Genomic DNA, 24,095 nt, shown 5'->3' with positions numbered 1-24,095 from the left:
AGTCCTTTCCCAGGCACTGTGTACTTCCTTCCATTCCTAAGGAGGCTGAGAATATTTTCCTTCCCCATGACTTTGTGTTTGGACATGACATGCTTTGACCATTGGAATTAGTGGGTGTGACATGACCCAAGGCTTGAAAAACATTTGCAGGAATGGGCTTGTACTTTTGTGCTTCTGCCTTCTCCCAAGAGACCAACACGTTCAGCCTGGTGCACTGGTTCCAGGAGGACATTTAGAGACTATTGTTTTAACCCACTGAGTTTTTTATTGGGTAGATACCTGGGAGTGAAATTGCAGGGCATTAGGGTAATCACCTTTAGCAGATAATATCGATTATCCAAAGCAGTTGTACAAAATTTGTATACTCAACCAGCATTGTATGAGAGATCTTGTTTATCATGCTCTCATTCCAACAGTTGAAATGATTAGTTTTTTGTTTTTTTGTTTTTTAATTTTTTTAATGTAGGGGTATCTCATTGTGGTGGTGATATGCATTTCCCTATAGACTGATGAAGTGAAGCATCTTATTATGTGGAAAATTGGATCAATTTGATTACTCGATCTAACCTCTAAGAGGACATAGGGATTGTTTGTTTTGTTCACTGCTGTATCCCCCTAGCCACAACAATTCATTGCACATTATAGGCACTCAATAAATGCTGATTGAATAAATAGTATAAGAATGGAACTTGGTTAACTTGAATTGAGAATTTGCTGACTTTGGCTAATAATTGATTCTGTGACCTCAATCAAGATACCTAACCTCTCTAGGTCTTGGTTTTCTTATCTGTAAAACAGGAAACTTTATCTGTATTAGCCCTGAGATATTTTTCAACATGAAATAGTATGATTCTGGAATTTACAAATTATTTTTCACGTTTCTATTATTTTGGGACCCATGCTTCACATACTTATTTTCTCTTGATTCTCTATTTTTCACTTTATATCCTTGCTTCATTTTCACTTTATTTTCTTTTCAAAATATGTGTCCTACAATTATATACTAGTAACAGAGAGCACAGTGGGCACTGTGTCTAAATATTGTTCTCTACTAAACAGAACCAGAGCTCTTCCTTGAAGGCTGATTTCCACTCCTGGGGTAGGGAACGTATGAGATGAGGTTGGAACATCTTATTGCACTGGAAAGTAAGAAATCGCTTAAAGAATGATAGAATGTAACATAGAAGTCAGCCTGAAGGAGTTGCCTCTGTCCAAATCTGGGATAATTTGAGCATTGAAGTAAATGATAATAATAATAGATTGTAACCCATTGAATAAAAAAGAAATCTTTGAGGCCATACTGGTATGAATGAATGAACGAATGAATGAGGAAGAAGGGAAATGCTGTTACAGTAGAATGCCAACTAATAAATATGACAGATGAATAGAAAATTATTAAATTTTCTGTTAAAATTAAAGAGTGAAAGTTCAATGGGATCAGACATATTTACATAGTGTTAAAGTATCTCTCTACAAATTACCTACTACAAACAGTAACTTTTCAGTGGAGAACATTGCCCAAACCACCTTAATCAAATGATTAAAGTTAATATCACCGGTATTACAAAAAGACTGATATCAGATGCTTCTTGATCACCTTAATCAAACGATTAAAGTTAATATCACCAGTACTACAAAAGACTGATATCAGATGCTTCCTGATATAACGCACCACATTTATTTCTGTGGTATTCCTATCAAAAAGGCATCACCTGAATCTAATCATAACATCAGATAAACCCAAATTGATGGATTCTACAAAAGATGCTCCTAAAAGATACCAAAGTCAACAAATAGAAAGTCTAAGGAAGTAGTCTAGATTCAAGAAAACTAAAGAGGCATGACAACTAAATGCAATATATATGATCCTGGATTGGTTCCTGAAACAAGAAAAAAAATAGCTACAAAAGGATATTGTTGGGACAATTGATAAAATAAGGATCGGGAATTAAATATTATTTTATAAGTGTTAAATTTCCTGATTTTGTGTTTAAGAGAATGTTCTTAAGAACACTATACTAAAGTATTTACAGGAATGGACCATGGTATCTCCAAGTTATTCTCACACAGTTTGGGGAGTTGTGCGTGCACACACACACAGAGTGCAGTGGGGGAAGGAGCAATTGTAAATGTGAATGTTAAAGCAGAAGGGACAAGATGTAAAAAATGGATGAATCCAGGTAAAGTTATGGCAGTTTCTTATACTTGTATGGCAGTTTTGTGTAACTGTAACTTTTTTGGTAAGTTTGAAATATCAAAATCAAAAGTTAACTCCTCAACCCAAGAAATGTTTAAAAATTTAAAACCTTTGGAAAAAAAAACTTTAAAAATAACTTTAAAAACTGCCTTGAAAAAATGTCTGTAACCTTCAAAAAACTTCTAAAAAATTTTAAATTTTTATATAACTTTTTAAAGTTTTAAAAGTAATAATTTAAGAAAAAACTTTCTGCCTATAAATTGCTCTATAATTTCTAAATCAGCTAGTCTGAACTTTTAACTTCATTCATTAATAAAAACTTGTCATGCAAATGAACTAGGTACCGTACAGAACACACAGACTATAATTGCCTTTTAAATATATATTTTTTAAGATAATTGTTGATTTATAAAAGGTTGAGGGAAAAAGTGTAGGTAAATCAGGTGCACACTTAACCTAGCCTTCCCCAAAGGTTTGTAATTCTACTACTGTTTCAAAACCAGGAAAAGGACATTTATACAATCCAAGAATTTATTCTGTTTTAGCCAGCTTTGTATGCACTCTGTTTCTGTGTGTTTCTATGAAGTTTCATCATCTATAGCTACGTGTAACTACCAGCCACACTCAACATACAGAACTGTTTTATCACCACAGGCACCATTCCCTTGTACTATCACTTCATAGCCACACACCTGCACTCCCCATTTCTAACCCCTGGTAACCACTGATCTGTCTTTCATCTCTATAATGGTGGTATTTCAAGAAGAATGTTATATAAATGGAATCATACAGTATGTAGCCTTTTGAGATTGCCATTTTTCACTAAGTATAATTTCCTTGAGATCCATCTAAGTTGTGTGAAAGTTTATTCTAAGGCAGTTATTTTCATACTTTTTTTGTGACACACCACTATTCCTTCTAGTATTTGAAAGCTATGCCTAAGTCAGTAAATGCAGTTATTTTAGTTCATTAATATTTTTAAGGAGTATATACAATCTGTGTGAAAAGGGAGAAATAGATTCAAAATTAAGCAACTCCAGTTTGCCATGTTCAGTAACAAAGATATATATGTAAATGGCCAGTAGACTTCTTTTAAGTGGTGTGAATTGAAATCAAAAGCCTCTTGACCTGGCCTTTTGTGTTAAGTATGATCTGCAAGTATGTACCTTTTTTTCCCAATCTTTTATCAGTCCATCATTATGTACCAGCCACTTAATCTTTTAGTTTGTGCTAGGCTCTGTCCTTTAGGGATTTGAATATGCTTATCATTCCTGTGTCCATTTCTTCTTCTTCTTTTGCCTCTTACTCATGAGAGTTCCTTAATGAAACATTCTGTAACTGTTCCCCCTCTAACAGAAACTTAAACATCATTTTTTTTCCTCTCAGAGGGCCCTGCTCTTTTCATTTAGAACTCCGAATATTAAGAGCAGGGAATCTGGGATCAGAACTTGGGCAAGTTACATAACTTTCAAATGCCTGTTTTTATTATCTTAAAATGAAGATAATAGTAGTATCTATTTAATAGGATAAGGATTAAATGAATTAAATGAACAAAATATAAATTAATATGAAATTAAATATGTAAATTCCTTAGAACAATTCCAGGCATATAGGTGCTAAGTATTATCCCTTATTGATTATCAGGTACTAGTAAGGAGAAGCTAAACTATTTCCTCAGATCCAGGTAATTCACTGTTCTGATGAAATTGAAAGTATTTTATTTCCATGTTTGTGTTTATGTGTAATAGTTAATTGTGTTAAAACATTACTCAAAAAACCTATCTTTACATTCCTCTTTTCTGCACCCTCCTCCCCACATTTTACTTAGATTTCTTAAATAACAATAAAAGTCCCCTGTAAAATGAGAAAAAGTTTCTCTTCCTAATCATTCATTTCTTTTAGATACCTTTAAAATCAATCAGTTATCATATATTCTGGTCACAGAAAATCAATGTCTGGTTAAGATCCCAAGACTTTGCAAACCAAGAAACAAAATGAAGAAAGAATACAGTAAAAACACTGTTTTAAGAGAGTTTAAGATTTAACTAAAGAGCTCATTTGGATGTTTTTGCTGTTTAATAGCATCTTGGAGATTTTTTATAACACAAAGTCATTTGATTCTGTATTTCCATTAACCTTCTACCTCAGGCTGTAAGTGCCATTATATTTTCTTTTTAATAATCTGTGTTTCATAGAAAATTCACTTTTATGTAACTGTGATTAAGTTAACCAGAAACCCCACTTAAAATTTAAAAATTCATGTGTTCTAATGAAAGATGGACTGATGATAGAATTTAAAGAACTAAAATTTTTTTCATTCTATATACAGAGAGGATATGGCATTTGATGTTATTAAACCTGTATATGATGATTAGTTCATTGAACGTGAGCTTATTAATTTTGAAAAATATACATTCCAATTTATATCATCCTTCATTTATATACTTATGTTCTATAAAATGGGTATAGTGGTGGGATCCAGTGGAAATCATAAAATAATTACCATAGATAATATAAATCAGAAATCACCTTTCCGTTTATTACTTCTTTCCCAGCAATTTAAACTACTTAAAATAATTTTGAAGTTCAGCTCCTTAGTAAAGAGCTGTTTTGTTACTGGTTTAAGTTGACTTTTTAAAAAGTTTATCTTCCCTGAAAAGCTATCCAATATCTTTTCTCAGATTCATTAGTCATATTTTTTAATGGTGATATTTGGTTCTTTTTAATTCTTTTGTGGGCTTTTAAACCAATTATAGAAATAGAGCCCAAGGGAAACATGGTGTTCTTGGTCCATTTGGGCTGCTGTAACAGAACACCATAGACTAGTTGGCTTATAAGCAACAGAAATTTACTTCTCATAGTTCTGGAGGCTGGGATGTCCATGACCAAGGTGCCAGCAAATTTAGTGTCTTATGAGAACCTACTTCCTGGTTTGTAGATTGCCATCTTTTGCTGTGTCTTCACATGGTGGAAGGGGCAAGGGACTTCTCTGGAGTCTCTTTTATGAAGGCATTAATTCCATTTATGAAGACTTTACCCTCGTGACCTAATCACCTCCCAAGGGCCCCCACCTCTATTATACATTGGGGATTAGGTTTCAACATGTAAATGGGGGTCGGGGAGACATTCAGTCTGTACCACATGGTTTAGCAGGAATAGGTCTGAAAAAAAAAGGGCTTTAATTAATGATGACCTTAGTATGAGACAGTGATATCTTGCATGCAACAAAAAAGTTCTTTTAATTAAAAAACTGTTTATTATGGAAAGCTTTAAGTACATGGAAGGTAAGCAAAAGAGTATTATGAATACCCTAATTAATACCCGTCACCCAGCTCCAGTAATAATCAACATGTCATTTTAATTTCACCTATACCTCCACCCATTCTCCAAACCACTGCTCAGTTATTATCTTTATTACTTTCACAGTTTTTCAGAGTTTGGCAATTACATATACTGAAAACAAAAATCTTAGCTTTACAGTTCTGACAAAATGGGTGCACTTATGTAACCAGTATCCTTTCATCACACCAGAAAGTTTCTGCATACCCCACCACCACTATAAAAGAACAAATTGATAATTGAACTTCATCAGAATTTCAAAAGACATTGTTGAGAGAATGAAAGGACAAGCACAAGACTGGGATAAAATATTTGCAAAGTACTTATTTAATAAAGAACTTTTATCTAAAGCATATAAATCATACTCTCAGAAGTCAATAGGAAGATTGCCAACCTCTGCTCTAGACCTGTACTTACTGGGATGTTAAGTAGACAGTTGGATATTGGATATATGTGTCTAGTGTACAGGGGAGAGGTCAGAGTAGGAGATATAAATTTTGGAGTCATCATCATACAGGCGCTATTTTAAAATCATGAGATTGAATGAGATCAACATCAGAATGGAGACAGGAAGATGAGAAGGATCCAAAATAGGATTCAAGAGTGGCCCATGTAGAATGAGGAAGAACTAGGAGACAGCTATGTTGTTCTGGAAAACAGTTGTTCAAATAGGAGAGAGTGATCAACTATGTTGAATGCTAGGTCAAATCAGATGAAATCTGAGGCTTGCCCATTGCGTTTAGCAATGTAGATGCCATTACTAGCCATGGCAATCCATCTAGTGGAATGACGAGACTAAAAACACAGTGTGGTTTCAAAAGAAAGTGGAAGAATTAGAGGTGAGTATAGACAGCTGAAGGAATTTTGCTGTCAAAAGGAGCAGAAGAATTAAGCAGTTGTTTGAGGGGGATAGAGGGGTCAAGGTAAGGTTTTGAGGGTGTTGTTTGTTTTTGTGAGAGTAGAGGGAGTACCAGTATATAGAAGTTTATATGCTGATGGGAATGATCTAATAAAAGGGAAAATTGGTGGTTCAGGAGTGAGAAGAGTTGCCGGAATGGTATTTTTGTGGGTTAGGGCAGAAAAGGGATTAGTAATGCAGATTATACATAAGTAATCATGATTTTTTTTGCATGTCTTGTATGTGTACCCTTTCTCAGTTGAGTACTTCAAGTAATGATCTTAACCTGTTGGATTGGAAGAATTTTCTAAAGTGTCTGAAACATATTCTCTTTGTTCTCCTACTGAGTTGTCTTGAATTTATTGTTCCTAGGGACTGTGTCCCATATGAGAATCAAAAAACAATGTAGCCAGAGTTTCTGGAAAAGATTCTTAGGGCAGCCAAACTCTAAATAGCTAACAGAACCCAGGTGGCTGATAAGACTATTGCATACTTTTATAATTTAATATTAATGTAGAAGTCTTGGTGTGTCCAGGCTTTTCTTAATTTTATGTGTATCCAGAAAGTTTCCTTGTGTTTAAACAACAACAACAAAAAAATACAAACTTCAGGATCTGTTATTTTCTAATGGCATTGAATAATCAATTCATAAGAATCTGGCCAGCCTTTGATGGACCAGTAAAAAAATAGTGAATTAAAAATTTTTACAGTAGTTGAAAGTGTGCCCTCTTGTGGACTATTCACTAAAGTGTTTTCTTTTATATAGCAGATTAAATTAATTGTGTATCATTAACTGTATTATGGTTAAAAGTTGAGACCAACATAAATTTTATAGTTCTTTACAACCTAAATTTCATTTAGAAAGAAAAAAAAATCGCCATCGATTTTGCAGTTCTAATGCCATTGTATAAGAAATAGTCTCATGGTATAAGATATAGTCTTAACCTGAATTAGGGGCTGAAGATAGGCTGTTTCTTTTGCAGTGGAAAAGAAAGTGAAAAAGAAAATTTGGGGCAGAGTAAGAACCCAAATAACTCATAGTAGCATTTGGAAATTTCCTCCATGGCTTCTATGTAAAAAGATTTTAAATAAGCACATTCCAAATTGGGATTATTTTTTTCCTGATGCAGCTTATATTTTTGCATATTTTGTTATACATCATGTGTATGATGCATACTTCATAGACCACAGCAAATCAATTAATAATCAGCTGGGGAAAAAAATCATCTGAGACCTTTTTAAGTGACATGAATTTTTGTTAAAGTTGGTTTGTATAGAAGTGCATGTGAAATAAATTGATGAGAATGGAGAAGAAAATTGATTATAGAATGTTTTACTAGTTATTTTACTTCTTAATGAACATACACATATTCTATTAACTGCTTTTGAGACACCCTAAATCTCAACTTAGTTTATTTGTTGGTGACTTTTTTTTTCTTTTCATAATTTTACTCAATAATGTAACTATTCTTCTTTCTGTTGAATATTATATATTATGATATAGCTACACTATTGGAACACACACATTATTGATATCCAGTAGGGCGCTCAGGGTTCCAAAAGCAAAGCATGTATTCAAAGAGAGCTTTTAGAGCTTTATTTTATTTTGCATTTTTCTTAATGGAAATAATTTAGAACTCTATTGAAAAGCATAAATGTTTCAAAGAAATGAGAATTTTCACAGTGCAGCCAATTGATAACTGTTTTTGAGCTAGATTTTGTGGAGGATCTTTTTGAAGCAACTTAAACAGAATATGAAAAATTGATTCTTCAGTAATAGTGAAAAAGCATCTGAAGGGAAGCTTCACCAAAGTGTGGGATTCTGCAGTAGAGGTGCCAGTCTCTAGGGAGTCACTGTTTCCTCTTTAAAATAGTAAATAGTACAATGTAGATTAACTTATATACTTATCTGGCTACTTAAGATTTATATTCTGCCTATTTCTCTCAAAGAATTTGAGGCAGTTTATACTATTAAATATAATATAAACCAATATAATAAAAATAGCAGTCTTAAGCCCTCCTTCTGCCCCCCCCATCTCAAAATAACATTACCAAGGAGGAAAAGTGTTAATTAGCTAAATATTCCACATATGTAAAATTTCAGTTTATTCAAACTAATTTTATAATCATACAAGATGACAACATAATGTAAAGAATACTCAGCTAGAAATCTAAACATTTGTATTCTTCTAGTCTTGAATAGGTCAATTACTAGGTGTGAGACTTTGAACAAACATTTAGTTTCTCTGAGGAGCAGTTTCCTTTACCTTTTGTTGGTTTATCTTTCTGTCATAGCAAAATAGGTGTTTCCCAGTTTTATGTCCTTCAGACAGTCAAAATAATATAAGATTTTGTTAGAAACACCTGAGTTCAAATCCCAGCTCTGCTACGTGCTCTTCATGTGGCCATAGAAAAGCATTTATAAAGGCTCTGAGCCTTCATTTTTGCATCTGTGAAGTAGAATCTTCACAACCCTCTGACTTTTGTCTGGCACATAAGAAATGCAAACAAAAACAAAACCTCCTACAACCTTGTCTCTTGCCTATTCCATCTATTATAATTTTACCATTATAAATCCTCTATAGATCACTTCCATGTCTGTAACTAGTTCTGACTGCTTTTGTCAGTTCTGAATTTCCAACTTCCTGCTTTAGACATCTCCAACTAGATGTTACATTGGCATTATAATCTGATTGAGTCCAAAATCAAAGTTACATGTCAGTACTGCAGCATTCTTCCAGCAACTTTCTGTTTCCATTCTCTCTTTACCTCCAATCCTCCTATCACTCTTACATTAGTTTTAGTGAAAGCTTAAGTTCACTTATATCAAAGATATGAAAAAATCACAGCTTCATAACTGTAGGCTCCAGTTCACCTTTCTGGCCTTATTTTCTAGCCAAAGTATTTATGAATGCATTCTGCGTATTCTATCACCTAGAACAGTGCCTTCATACAGTATATTCTTAATATGGATTTCATATCCAGAGAAACTTATGTACAAATAGCAGCAACTATTAGAAGACACTTAATGTTTTTTCACTCTTATATGTGGTTTATGTCATTGTTTTTCTGAATCATAAATTAATATTCTAATAGTTTTTTAAAACACCCAAGTAATACAGATATAAATACTACAAAAATAGGAATTCCCCGAAATCCCAGAACCGTTATTAATGGTTTAAAAATATATTCTTAAAGAACCTTTTCCATACCCAGACTATCATTTGTATAAAAATGTATTTTAAACATTTCCACATTGGCCTTTCCACATTGATATTCTTTTAATTTGCAATATGTATTCTGTATCTTCGTGAATTTTAAGAATCTTTGCCATTGATTTTTAAATAAAGTTGATACAGATTGTGGAGGGATTAAAATAGGAAGTAATGACGTAAAATTGGTTTGGATTTTAATTCAATGATTCTTTTTCTCCCCCCGGAAGATGTACCCCATGGGCAATTACAGATTTCAAAGGGTAGAGTCGGTTTCTATCTTGTTAACCACTGGACTTTGCTTGCCTAGCATAGTGTCTGACACAGTGACACAAAATAAATATTATTGGATGCATCATCGTGAAAGGCTAAATATTGTAGAAACATAGTGTGTTCTTTTGGGTAGCATTTGTAACTCAAGGAGTACCTATATGGAGTTGGATGAACTATTGATCTAACCTGGTATGACATTTTAAAACTATTTTAAAAGGTGAAAAGAAAGTGCTTTAGTTATGTCAAAAAAAAAAAAAAGATGAAGCAGATATTTCTGCAGAACAACACAAAGTAGATTTAAAGGAATTTCAGTTATTAAATTAAGGCAGACTAAATAGTTGCTAAGGAAAAAGTTACTAAATTGATTTCTTACATTTAGTATACATTTATCTGATCATTGATATATTCAGACATGGAGGGAATAATGGATTCTCAACCATATTTATTAAAATGTCATTATGCCAATTTTGAGAAGTTATGGACATAATATAAACATATCAAGGTATTTACTTATTCATTATAATTTTTTATCCAAGGTTGATTTTCTTCAGGAGTTTTGCTTACTGCTGTGTAGTCCAGGTCAAGAAGAAAGTAGACAAGTACTTTCAGTGCCCTAGAAATGTGAATTGATTACTAGATGCGGTTATAAAGTAAGGAGTCTGATTCCGTAAGGAGATGGTCGCCTTTCTTCATAGTTACATGGTATAGCTTACTGAATAACATTTATTTAAATTTGATGTTTCAGTAATGCTGTAAAATAATATTAGAAAAAGAATGAGATATATCTGCATATATGATAGATTTCTAAGATAACATGTGACAAAAGCAAGATGCAGAAAAGTGTATAATAAATATCAGCTCACATTTATTGAACCCTTACTACATGCCTAGCTCAGTTTTAAGTACTTTACATGTATTAACTCATTTCATCCTTACAACAAAATTAGAAATAGTAATATTACCTGCCTCCTAATAGTAATATTACCTGAAGAAACTAAGATACAGAGAGATTCAGTAGCTTTTCCAAGGTTACATAGTAAGTAAAGGAGCTCGGATTCAAACCCAGCCAGGCTATTCTTTCTTCCTTGACTACATATTGTGATTGTCTTTTCCTCATATCTTTATTGATTGTACAACATGATTTTTAATTGGCGCATAGTAGTCTCATAGATGTAACATCATTTATTACACCAATAATGTTAAACTAATAATATTGTTATGTAAAGTGTCCATGTGCCAGACAGCCTGAGTTTAACTCGTACTGTATGACTTAGGCAAGTTACTTATCCTCTCTGTATGTGTTTCTTCATTAAATAAAACTGGATTATTACTTCAGTGTCATATAAGGATTAAATGAGAGTAATTTTAAATTGTTTATAACTGGTTTTTATTACATAGCAGCTTCTTGATAAATGTTAGTTATCATTTCTGCCAGTTTTCCACTACTAAAAAAAGTAAAATCGTTCGGACAATTTTTGGCTATAGGATACAAAGTGGCTGTCCAGGGAAGTTTATCTACCATCAGATTATGAGTGCCTTTTATTCCAAATCCATCCCAATTTGAATATTATTATTATTATTAATTTCTACCAATACTGTTTTATTTACATTTCTTTTGTTTGCAAGAAGAATCAAAGTTTGAAGTGAAATTAAATGAACAAAGAGCTGCGTCTTTAAAAGTCTTGGCAAGTGCTTAGAAGTTCCTTTCAGACTTATTATGATGGACTAAAATGAGAATATAGAAAATATCCACTAAGCATGATTTTAATTAACCCTCAGGCCATTCTAAAATTAGTCTATAAATGATTTCTTACTCATTTGTGTATGTGTGTCTTTGATTTACAAGTTATATTTTCTCCTACCTTTTATTGTTGATATTTATTTCACCTATTATCATTTAAGTAATTGTAGGTGGGTGTGCCTAGGACTATTTTACTTATTTGTAATACTTTTGAGAAATACATACTGGAATTTCAAATAAAAGTTTATAATAGATCTTTCAGAAGTAGTGATTATTTGTCCTGAAAAGACCCCATTTCCCTAATTCACCTGTGTTTCTCTTCTAGTCCCCCAAACATGTGTTTTCTAGTTAGCAGTAACACTGTTAACTTTCTTGATCACTTACTGTGTGCCAGGTAGTATGCGAAGTGACTAACATGTATTTATTTCATTCTCATCACTGCTTAGGAGGTGGGCTACTTGCTTCATTCTTCCATTTCTTTAAATCTGCAACTTTCAAACTGCTTTTCAATGTGTGGTGTACCCTTATATCTGTATTTCCTACATCCCTTTCAATGTTGATCTCTACCCACTAAATTTATTTTACAATCCGCAAACCATTCACTAGTCACAGATTTTAAGTAAAACATTGCCTAAAGTGACAGTTCTAAAGCACTCATTATAATCTTTCCCATTTGGTTACCATTTCATTCTGGACACATTGTTTTCCAGATATGACTTTCAGCTTCAGTTTCAGCAATTTCATGAAAGAGTATACTCTCACAGAGCCAGGTAGAGCAAACATTGCCCAATACAGTCAGAAATGCTATGTCTAATTAGATTGGGATGTATATATTCATTTTTAGAATTCTAGGAATGCTGTTTCTAGGAATATATGATGGACTCTGGTCACCTTCTAGCATAAGGCAGCAACATTTCTGCAGATTACTCATTTCATTAAATCTGTGGCTTCAGCTAAAATTATAAGTTCATTTCTACTGAAGTCTTCTGCTGTTCTTCAAAATCTTAGATTCCAATGAAATTAACATAGTTCATCAATGAGGTATAAAGAGGTTTGTCACTAGTCATCCACTTAGTCCATACTTAAAGCACTTTAAACCAAACAAGCATCATTGTTTCCCTTCCTTGCCCCCTTACTCCTAGTTTTGAGTTGACATCAGAGTATTCAGATGCCTCATTATGTCACTAAGAAAAGCACAGTTTTGTGGTTATGTTTATTAATCTTCTAATTCATGGTGGTAATTAGTCATGTAAATCATTTTTAGCAAAAAAAAACTCCAACCTAGGGTTGGGTTTTCTTTACATGTTACCTGGGATTTAGGAATACAGAATAAGCTGGGTAGCCCCCAGTAGAACCCTAATGTTCTTTATGGGTTCCTATCCTCCTAATTAAATAATTAAACATGGTCACTTGTTACTTAATCTGCTTGAATATGGTTATGTGTATAACAGTGAGTCACATGTGATACGAAAGTGTTTTTGTGCTCTTCTGTACATAATTTGCATGCAACAGTTTTTTCCCATCAGTTACTGAGCATAAATTTGGAACTTTATTAGCCTTAATTTAGAAACAATTCATTGTGTTTGGTGACTTCTATCAGGTTTTAAATTCTTATTTTTTTTTTCAGTGCATGATGCAAATGCTAACTATGCAGCGTTTCTTTAAATTTCTTTGGTAATGGTTAAAGAATCAAATTCATAACTTCAAAGAGTAAAGTCCACAGTAAAACAAAAGGACAAATATAGAGTAGCCAGGGATATCTTTCCGGTACTATTTCCTGTGCCATTTCTTTTCATTGGGCTTCTACTAGCAAATTTTATGTCAGTCATTCATCAAAGGAAAGTAGTGTTTTTTCCTTGGCCAGCTACTGAAAAAGAAGAAAGTACATATAAAGGTCATTAAACTGTAAAGGAAATATAATGACATGATTACCAAAAGACAAGATAGTTGTCACCTCTAGAAAGAACTAGGTTGCTAGCCTTCTGGATCGTGAGTTTATATAGATGTTTTCTTTGTAACTCTGCTAAACTATACATATGTTTGGTGAACTTTTGTCAGTATATCTCCTCTTCACAGTAAAAGTGTTTTAGTAAAGAAAATTCTTAATTTAACAACCTGTATATTTCTACCTCAAAAAGAAACTTATTTGCAAAGTTGCATTAAGATGTATAAGTAAGGGGAGTTATTAGTGTTTTTTCACTGTTTTAAAGTTTACAACTCAAAAAACTTAAAGGTTCACCGAAAAGTGACTGACAAATACAACCTCAATAAAAAAAGAGAGAAACACTTAAACTGAAAATGACAATTCAGCTTTCCATTTTAGCACTATGTCTTAGTTGATGTGGAATAATCCTATATTTACTGATTCTTTAAAGGTATATCTTTGATAAACATACACTTATTAAAACGTTGTATTATATACTTAAAAAGAAAAAGTTCATACGCAGTTACTGTCAAAGGAAAGATAAATGTTCCAAAAGCCACATGTTGAAATTAAGATGAGAAAACTTGGAGACATTGAACAGAATAATGGAAAAGGTGTTCAGGAATTTTATAAAATGTCTGTGTGTACACACACACACACACAATTACATGATAATAAAAACTGAATATTTGAGTCACATAAGTCATTGTATAGGAACATTAAAATGTTAACAACACATGCCTTTCTTTGTCCTTTATGTGTTTGCATGTTGATATGTAATCGATTGATATGAAGCATGCAGTGATAGGAAGACAAGTACATGAATATTAAGTAATTATACAAGAATGAAACGAGACACATTTCAGAAATGTTATAAAGGAATATATAATTATTTACAAAGAATGTTGGGCAATAAATGTTACAAGTTCAGTGTAGATTAAGGTAGGATGGCTTTTGGCTGAATTTGTCTGGAGTTTCATGAAGTGTAGTGGGAACTTGCCATAGATCTTGAAGAATTATAGGAATTGAACTAAAGTACATACAGCTACCTAGGTAGGGAGATATATTAGGAAATAAATAACAGAAAACATAAGGTGGATTCAAAGAATTTGATCAGCTGGACTAAAGAGGATGGTTTATGTAGGAGAATAGAGAGAGATATAGCTAGAAAGGCAAGCTGGAGCTAGATTTTAATGTGTTTATGATGTGGAAAAGAATTATAGTGCTTGTCAAAATTAAGTATTTCTGTCTAGTAATACAGCCTGCTAATAACACAGACTTTTGAGCCAGATTGCTTGGGCTCTAATCTTTGCTCCACAAGTTACTTTATATTCCCCATAAACTAATTTTCTCATCAGTAAAATGCAGAAAATAATAGTACTTACCTTACTTGTCGTGAGGACTAAATGAGTTAATATATGCATTTTGCAGTGCCTAACATATGGTAAGTAGTATATGAATGATGGCTTTTATTGTTATATAGGTTGAACAAACAAAGCAGAAAAATTTATTTTTATAAGCATTTTTCTAATAGTAATATATTTGACATATTGCAAATAATTGTATCTTTGTCATTGCAGTGTTTGGGAAATGGGAAGTAATGACAGCTGGCACCTGAACTAAGTACTTTTATAGGCAACACCATTCCAGAACTTCAGGATGAATGGGGATATGCCCCATGTCCCCATCACTACTCTTGCGGGGATTGCTAGTCTCACAGACCGTAAGTTTGGTTAATTTATCTAATTTATGTTCTACTCTTGTTAATGATGATTTTTAGAGAGACTGTTACAAAAATTATTCATAGTGTCATAAGTAACAAAATATTTAAGATTTTCAATTTTAAATGACAATCATTATTTCCATTAATTTATTGGCATACATGTGAAAGTAGCAAAACTGGTGTAGTCAGCTAGTAATAGGTAAGACTGTAATTTCTGTTTCATCCATTAAGAATTGGTAGCACACATTTGTTTAAAGGTGTTACATGGTAAAGGGATAAATGGAAAAGTAAGGCCCAAACATAAGACAAAGCATTAAGAAAAATCAAAACTGAAAAAGCATTGGTATATAGCAACTAATATAGACTTTTTAAAAAGCATTTATAGAAATGCTAGCTGAAACTGCCCTTCAAAGAATATTTGATAGTCTAATAATCTAATTTCTTAGTGATGGTTATTTTAGATGTCATGCTCAGTAATCTGTTGGAGTTTGTCATAGGTGTCAGCAGCCTATTTTACTCTGAACAGTTAAGTTTAAAAGGAACATTGTCATTTTTTCAAGACTTAAATTGTATAACACAATTTTTTAGGTACTTAATTCTTTTGTAGACAACTCTAATTCTTTGTCCCTGGGTAATGTTGCAAAAAGCTACACAATCTTAGTCCCAGTGTCATCCTACCTGAATAAATAAAGGGAAGAAGACATATGAGAGGGAAGGAGAGAAGATGAGAAAATGACAGACTTCTTTTTGTATAGCGTTATGTAAGATTTAGGGCTTTATAATAAAGGAGCTATGAGAAAATAACTTTAAGTAATGCTTTTGTCTGTGTTCTTTATCCCTCAAAACTATTTTCTGTTGTTAATTTCCAGCTGGCTTTAATGGGGGTTAAATAGATAACACTCTACAGCTTTGAGGTTAGGAAACTAATAGGCTAGTTTATGAAGTCTGGGATAACAAGAAAGTAGTTGGTGGGCTTAAGGATAACTCAGATAAAGAAACATTTGAAACAAAGTTTTTATCACTTTATAGGTAAGGCGTAGCTCACATAATATGTAGTAGTGCAAAATCAGATCTACTCCCGGGGGTTTCTTTTTGTCTTCTCCATTATCTCAGCTGTACCTTATATTATAAAAGTTTGTCTGCCCAATAAACTCTACTCATTAAATAATAATTTTACTTGGTTTTTATTAATAAAAAACTTGTTATTACCCATCGGGGCTGACCAGCATGATAGTTATACTGTGTAGGTAATTAGAAATGAATACTTTTTAATTAACTTTCTTAACTTTTAGTTTAGACAAATGAACAAATTTCCATTTTGTGAAGTGACATTAAATAGTTGAATTTAAACTACTGTATAAAACATTTGTCTTTTTGTTTGCTGTTTAGCATAGAATGAAGAGAGGAGAGAACTATTTAGGAATTTATAACTTAAAGCAAAACTCTTTAGATATCCTTCTTCCTCCAGAATCCTTGTCTATGAATGTTCTCCTGCTGACATGAGCAGTTTATGTTTGTATATACTTAAGCTTTTAAAAACATGTTACTTGTCTATCTGAAGAGTCAAGTATTATTATTTGGTTTATTTTTGTGAGCGTACTAGTGATTCTGATAAATCTTATTTGTTAAATTGAGATTAATATAATCTCAATTTTAGGAAGTTACTTAGTTTTAACCTTACCTTTTTGGCTATTCATTTATTAAATTAAAATTTAAGATATGCAAATTCGCATAAATATAAAGGAGCTGAGTTTTAGAGAGCAGTATAATCTATTATGGTCCAAGGAATGTTTTGGGAATTTTGTAGAGTTGATTGGGGATTGTTGGGGGAGAGCAGGAAAGCCTTTTAATAATATGTCACATTGATATTTATAACTTGTTTTTAATTCCAAAATATATGTAAGCACTGAAGAGACTTATTACATTTGATTTCTTATAATCTGATTTTATTTCAAATAGTCCTGAACCAGCTGCCTCTTCCATCCCCTTTACCTGCTACAACTACAAAGAGCCTCCTCTTCAATGCACGAATAGCAGAAGAGGTGAATTGCCTTTTGGCCTGTAGGGATGATAACTTGGTTTCACAGCTTGTCCATAGCCTCAACCAGGTATCAACAGATCACATGTAAGTACAATCTAAAATAAAGTGAGAATTTTGTTCTTACTAAGAGAATCAGTATTCCTGGTTTATTCTTTATTTCAAAAAAAGTTAGATATATAGTTTATTTTTTTAATGTGTCAATATCCAAATGATAATAGCCTTGCTATAATGAGATATTAATGAGATTTAATTAGGCCATGGTTACTTTGAGACAGTAGTTCTGACCCATGTAGTCCTGTGAAGATCTTTTCGATACTTTTGGAATAACCTTGGGATCCATCAAGATGCATGTGTGCAAAGGTCTAAAGTTACTCTTGAAGCAATCTCCCTTTTCCTGGTATTGTTAGAGTAGTTAGAATTCCCAGGCATTATGGTGCTAGTTTTCTTTGGAGTAGGCTCACATGCTTTTCATGGGAAGTGTAGGAAGAACTCAAAGACTAACTCCATGGAAGGCTACTACAGAATTTGGGACAAATTTTTCCTAGGATTTGTTGTACAGTCTGAACAAAGGTGTGTGTTTTCACCTTTTTAAAAATAATATAAACTTAAATTATATAGCTTATTTATAAAATTTTTGTACATAAGTATATTAAAATTTTTTTACTGCAAAAGCATTACATACTTAAAGTATCTTAACACAAAACTGTATGCAAAGTTAAATCTCTCACCTTTATTCCTTTCATCCCACACATTGATACTGATAATATCTTTCCATTCTTTAAATTTTTTTTTTTTTAAAGAATCATTATTTAGGGGAATGAGGATAAAGCACATTACAATGGAGAGGTGTCTGCCATTCGGTGCAGTATATACTTTGGGGCCATTTTTAAAGCTTTTGATTCTAAGGTGAAATATTAAATGTAAATTTTCTGATGGAAAAACTATGAAATGATTGGTTAAAATCAGAAGGAAGTATAATATTTGTCACTCCAGAAATTCAACAATGTCTAAGTATTACATTATTTGTTATACCTGTACATACTTAATCAACTAGTTAAAGAGATAAAGGGAAATAACAATATACAGTAATGATTTGTTTTATGGAGAGCTACTTTAAGATTGCCCTCAGAAATTTATTGAATCTTATCATTGGACACCATCTTTATAAATCTTATTAGATTTTATGAGTGGAATATATGTCATGTAGATTGTAGAATTTAAAATACTGCCTATAATTTTAGTACTTACCTTCCATAATTATGAATTTAATTTGCTATTTTCAAGTTTATTGAAAATTATGGCTACCCTTAACCACTTGCTTAGGGTTTATTTGTTTGTTTGTTTGTTTTACCCCTGATGACTTTATTTGAGAAAAGAATATAAGATGGAAAAATTAGATAACCTCTGGATCTTGTCTTAATTAATGTGGCAGCAGTACTTCATTCAGAGGATGTTCTCAAAAAAGCAGACTGACTCAAATTCAGATTTAAGGGAGAAAATATATTCCAAGCCCAAATATCAGCTTCTGTGCATAATTATCACCTCTATACCCTTCTATTATTTTGAATAGTTTAGAGTGGACTCTGTTTTCTACTTTGAAACTAATGTGAACATGAAATTCATAGTTCCATGAAATATATTTTGGGCTTTTTTTAATCTGTTTAAAATAAAATGGGAAAAAAAGGCCTTAGAATAACTCTCCTCTGTCATTTTTGATAATTCTGTTTCTTCCAGGAATAGCAGTTTTAGAAATCCATGAATTGTTAGACATACTCGTGTTATTTGTGTTTATACCATAAGTCTTCTTGATTTTCTACCTTAGCCTTTTCTGAATTTCACTAGTGAATTGCTAACTAATAACAAATTCTAACCAGTCAAATCACTGTTTTAATTCTTTATTTATTTTCTCAACATCAGAGAGTTGAAGGATAATCTTGGCAGTGATGATCCAGAAGGCGACATACCAGTCTTGTTGCAGGCTGTCCTGGCAAGGAGTCCCAACGTTTTCAGGGAGAAAAGTATGCAGAACAGATATGTACAAAGTGGTGAGGTTCTTAATAATTTAATTTCATAGTATATTTTTATGGACCCATATCAGAACTTGTTTCACATGTAGTAATTAAATTGAACTGTCTCCTTTAACAGGCTGTCTATGAATGCCACATTGAAACTTGAGCCAAAAACAAGAAGGAACCTTAAATGGATGTTAATATTCTTATAGTTTAATATGTAACTAAGTTCCTTGAAAATTAGACATTTTAAGATTATAGTGTGTTTTATTAGATATTCGCAAATGTATTTACTCAAAGAACTGTAGAATTTTTTTTTTAGAAAATTGTATAATTGGTATGAAAAAAAGTCTTAATGAAATAATGAAAATATTTGCAGAGCTTTTCACCACGCAGTAGTAAGTACATATATAAATAATTTTACCAGGTATTAGTTAGTATTCATGGTGATTACAATCATGGTTATGAAGTAATTGGTTTAACACTTCTGTTGCCTTAGCAGCATGATAAGTTATTACAGAAAAATTTATAGTAAATAGTATAAAATCATGACAATGTGTTATCCACCAGAAGTACAATTTTTATATAGTCAAGGAGTACTTTGAGTTAGGAGCATTATTCTGGTCTGAAGCTTCCTGAATTTAGCAAGCGCAAGTACTTGCTTGGCTCCTAAGATTAAAATAGAAAGAAATAGTTTAGACAACTCAAGATGGTCCAACTTAATTAATTGATTAATCATATTCAGTATTGTCAGATTTATTGGAAGTACTTCCTTGAAGTTCCCCATTCCACCTCCTAGTTTTGTTTTTTAATAATAACACTTTGTTGATTTTGTGTCTTTGTGTATAAATCATGTTTTTAAAGCAATTACATATAATTAACTATCCATTCCTCAAAGTGAATCCATGGAAATGCCTCTCTGCCTAACTCGCCTTTCAGAAAATTGAAGGCAGGTATGCAGGGCAAGACTATTATCTTCACCATCTAATAAGGTAGATTGCAATAGTAGAAAAGAAATGTGAATAATGGAAAGAAAACTATAATTACATTTGCTCTGGAAGGAAGGTTGAAATGAAAAAAAAATATGGAGAGATCATTGATTGGAAGGAAGACTAATAGGATAGGAGCATTTAATAGAAGATAATATGAATAAATGTAAGATTGAATAAAGGAAATTTTCCAAGACTATACTATATTTTGGTAAATTACATTTTAAAATATTTAATTTAGGTAGTAAATCACTCTAATAAAAAACTTTTAGAATACTTCCCTTTCAGTCACGTATTTTGTGTTTCATACGACACATATGCTTATTTTTAGTCCAAAATGTTTGATTTCTCCATTTTCTACTTTGTAAAAACATGAACTGGCATTTAAAAATTAATTAATTGCGTGTTGTGATTTTTTTCTCAGCATTTTTCTAGTGATATTTGGCTTAACATTTTTTTAAGATGATTCTTAGTTGCTAAGTGTAAATGTGAGTCACACATATGGTGAAAATTTAATAATATGCAAATCACTTTTTTTATACTTCTTTAGAACTTTGAGATAATCAAAAAGGACTATTAGAATCTCATTTGTTCCTTTTATTTATAAAACCATTGCTTTCAAACTGGTAATTCCAGTTTGTCCCAGTGATGACTGTTAATTCAGGGGGGAATTATTTAACTCCAATCTTAGAAAGTATTGCTCTCCCTGTCAAAAAAAAAATCCAGCAACAATAATTATAGTAATTAAATTATTAAGCTATGGAACATATGATTTAGTATTGAATTTGAGTTGGAAGAGAAAGCTCAAGTGTTGAAATTTAGACTATATACAAAAGAAAACAATAGTGTTGCTAGTAGACTTTGAGGAGATTTCGAGTGCTCTGACATTCAACCACTGTCGTAGAGCTAGAATCCCTTTTATAGTATTCCTGGCAAATAAACATGTAGCTTCTGTTTGAATGTTTCTGGTAGAAGGCACTTTTCACATTAGCAGCAAGAAATGAAATTTGGGGATATGATGTCATGCTTGAGGCTCCCAAAAAGATTGACTATGCATTATCATAAGAAAGTTTGGGGTTAATCATAGATTTTAAAAATCTTTGATTTTAAAATGTGTAAATAACTGAATTTTTTTGTATCTCCTACATAACAAAATGCCATTTATGTAACAAAGAAATGATGTCTAGCTGGAAAAGAAATGTGAGAATCTGAAAGCTGTCCTCACATTTTCCCTCATTAATCAAATAATTCACTTAATCCTTAATATGTGGCAAAGAGTTATTGTGGAAGAAAGAATAGGAGCATTCTGTTTTGCATCAAAAGACTTTCAGAGGGATTGCAGCAGCTCACACTTTGGGCCCCTAGATAAACTACTTGTAAAAACCTAGGTCTGAGTCACAATGAAACAAATAGTGTTGTGAAATTAATCTCCTGAGTATGGGAGATGTATGTAATAAAGTATTCCATGTAATAGAAAAATCACCCAAAGGCCTACTGTAGAAGAAAGTATGTAGTATTTGGTCAGTGGTTAGATAAAGCGAATTCTAAAAGTTCTTTTTCAATTCTAAGGCTAAATGATAGGACTTTAAGTAAACAAGTAAAATTTTTAAAAAAGACAAATCTGTATCTCTGGTTCTAGGTTAATTACGTAGTAAAAGGATGTTTTGGTCAAATTGGTTGTACTTGAAATTTATTTTACCCTTCAAAATGAACACGGTCAAAAAAGTAAAGAACAGAAAGAACTTTTGAATGTTTGTGGAAGAACAATCAATTTAAATTATTTAAAGGATACTTTACTGTTAGAAGAAAATAACATGTTTACCTTTTTGTGTTTGCATAGGAATGATGATGTCTCAATATAAACTGTCTCAGAATTCCATGCATAGTAGTCCTGCATCTTCCAATTATCAACAAACCACTATCTCACATAGCCCCTCCAGGTAATATGTATGTCATTTTATTAAGTATTGTTTTCTGTGGTAAATATGCTTTGAGTATACAGTGTATACCTACATTGAGATAATGAATTATATGTAGTTAAGAAGTTGAAATGCTTAACCCTAAATTGTAACCCATATTTGCCTTAAAGTGTTATATGTGGAAGTGGTCTAATATATTGATTGAAGTAGCTATCATTTTAGTAACTTAATTTTATACAAACAAAAGAATAGGTTAAAATAGGCAATGTATTTGAGATAAATAAGAAAATTTATAGAGTGTCATTTGGGGAATATGGCTTTATATACCATAAAATAAACAAATATACCTCAGTTTTTATAAACAGTTTAGTGTAACTCAGAGTATGAATTGTGAATGATTTTTGTATATCTGACTATTTTTCAAATTTTTTGTTTGCATAGATTTTATTTTAGACAAATTAGATTTCAGAGAATTTTTGACAGTGAAATTTCAAGGAATATAGTATATTTATTTCAGTTCCTGATATTGTTTATTTGGATTTTGGGTTTTAGCCGGTTTGTGCCACCACAGACAAGCTCTGGGAACAGATTTATGCCACAACAAAATAGCCCAGTGCCTAGTCCATATGCCCCACAAAGCCCTGCAGGATACATGCCATATTCCCATCCTTCAAGTTATACAACACATCCACAGATGCAGCAAGGTAAGAAAGTAGGTTGTTTGTTTATAGGGAATACCTGTTATTCCAAGCAAATTCATGTCTTTCTTTTTATAATTTTCAAAACACAAACTAAAATACTATACTGTATTCTTATTTGTCAGTAAACATTCCTTTTAAGATATGGCTTAAACCATTAAAAAAAAAAACATGTTACATTTATCATTTGGAAATTCATCATTTGGGAGATAAAAGAATCAGTGTCATTTGACTCTTTGGTTTAGGTTATTATACAATTGAGTATATCTAGTTATGAAATTAGGAACCTTTTTTAATTGGGCTGTCTTCCTATTTACTTTTAATTGGGCTTACTTCCTACAGTAGCACTAAGCCAAAGAAAGTTTATATTTTAATTGATGAAATATATATAGTGTGAAAATTTTACTATATAGCAGATAGAGTACTGGTAGAGGAAAATTAATCTTAGATACAAAAATTTCTAGGATTAAAGCAAACCCACAGTACTATTCCTGTCAAGTTATAAAAGAAAGGGTATGTTAACTCCATAAAAGGAGAAAGAAATTTCAAATAAAGAATAGTACTTTCTCAAAAAATAAAAAATCTGGGATTGACTCCTGGTTCTCGTCAAAGTCAAATGTGATAATATGATGTCTTTTTTAAGGTTATAGTGCCTTGAGATTTATGTCATGGCTATGAAGTAATTTATTATTAGTATAAATTCATACATTTTTGGAAAATTTTTAAAAGGAAAGGGCAAAAGATAATATAACAAACATATATGTTTTTGTCCCCCATAATTAACTGCAAAATTTTAACATTTGCAGTCAGTAATTAGTTCTTTTGTCTCTTCTTGTTTTTTACGGTCTGAGGTCCAAACTTTCTTCATTTATAAACTTTTTAACTTGTAAGCTTTTAACTTAGTCATCTATCAAAGCAACCAACTTCTGGTTTCTTAAAACTAAATATTGAAATACTAATAAATTATTTCAGGACTAACTCAAGTCAAAATTAGGAATCAGATCACATTTGAGATAGACACCTCCAAAATTACAGAACATAGTGTGAATGCTGAACATAAATTTGTATGTATGCAGGCACTTGGTACTTGTGAACTAGTATACTCGGGGATACGTCGGAATGAGGAACTTTT

The 24,095-nt window shown here is 32.0% G+C and overlaps 1 protein-coding gene across 3 annotated transcripts in view; it reads left to right on the top strand.

Moving 5' to 3' along the window:
• Positions 1–24,095, top strand: part of NIPBL (NIPBL cohesin loading factor) — a 166,339-nt gene that overhangs the window by 47,050 nt on the left and 95,194 nt on the right. For all 3 annotated transcript variants that reach the window (XM_039842640.1, XM_039842641.1, XM_039842642.1), the window contains exons 2-6: positions 15,165–15,307; positions 17,267–17,432; positions 19,266–19,393; positions 22,187–22,286; positions 22,818–22,969. In XM_039842640.1, the coding sequence (XP_039698574.1) occupies positions 15,244–15,307; positions 17,267–17,432; positions 19,266–19,393; positions 22,187–22,286; positions 22,818–22,969 (610 nt within the window). In that variant the 5' untranslated portion in view covers positions 15,165–15,243. The remainder of the gene's footprint in view (positions 1–15,164; positions 15,308–17,266; positions 17,433–19,265; positions 19,394–22,186; positions 22,287–22,817; positions 22,970–24,095) is intronic.

This window comes from Pteropus medius, unplaced genomic scaffold, assembly GCF_902729225.1.
Source record: "Pteropus medius unplaced genomic scaffold, Ma_sr-lr_union100, whole genome shotgun sequence".
In the NCBI taxonomy this organism is placed as follows: Eukaryota; Metazoa; Chordata; class Mammalia; order Chiroptera; family Pteropodidae; genus Pteropus; species Pteropus medius.
The sequence above is the reverse complement of the archived record's forward strand: the minus strand, read 5'-3'. Positions and strand labels throughout refer to the sequence as shown.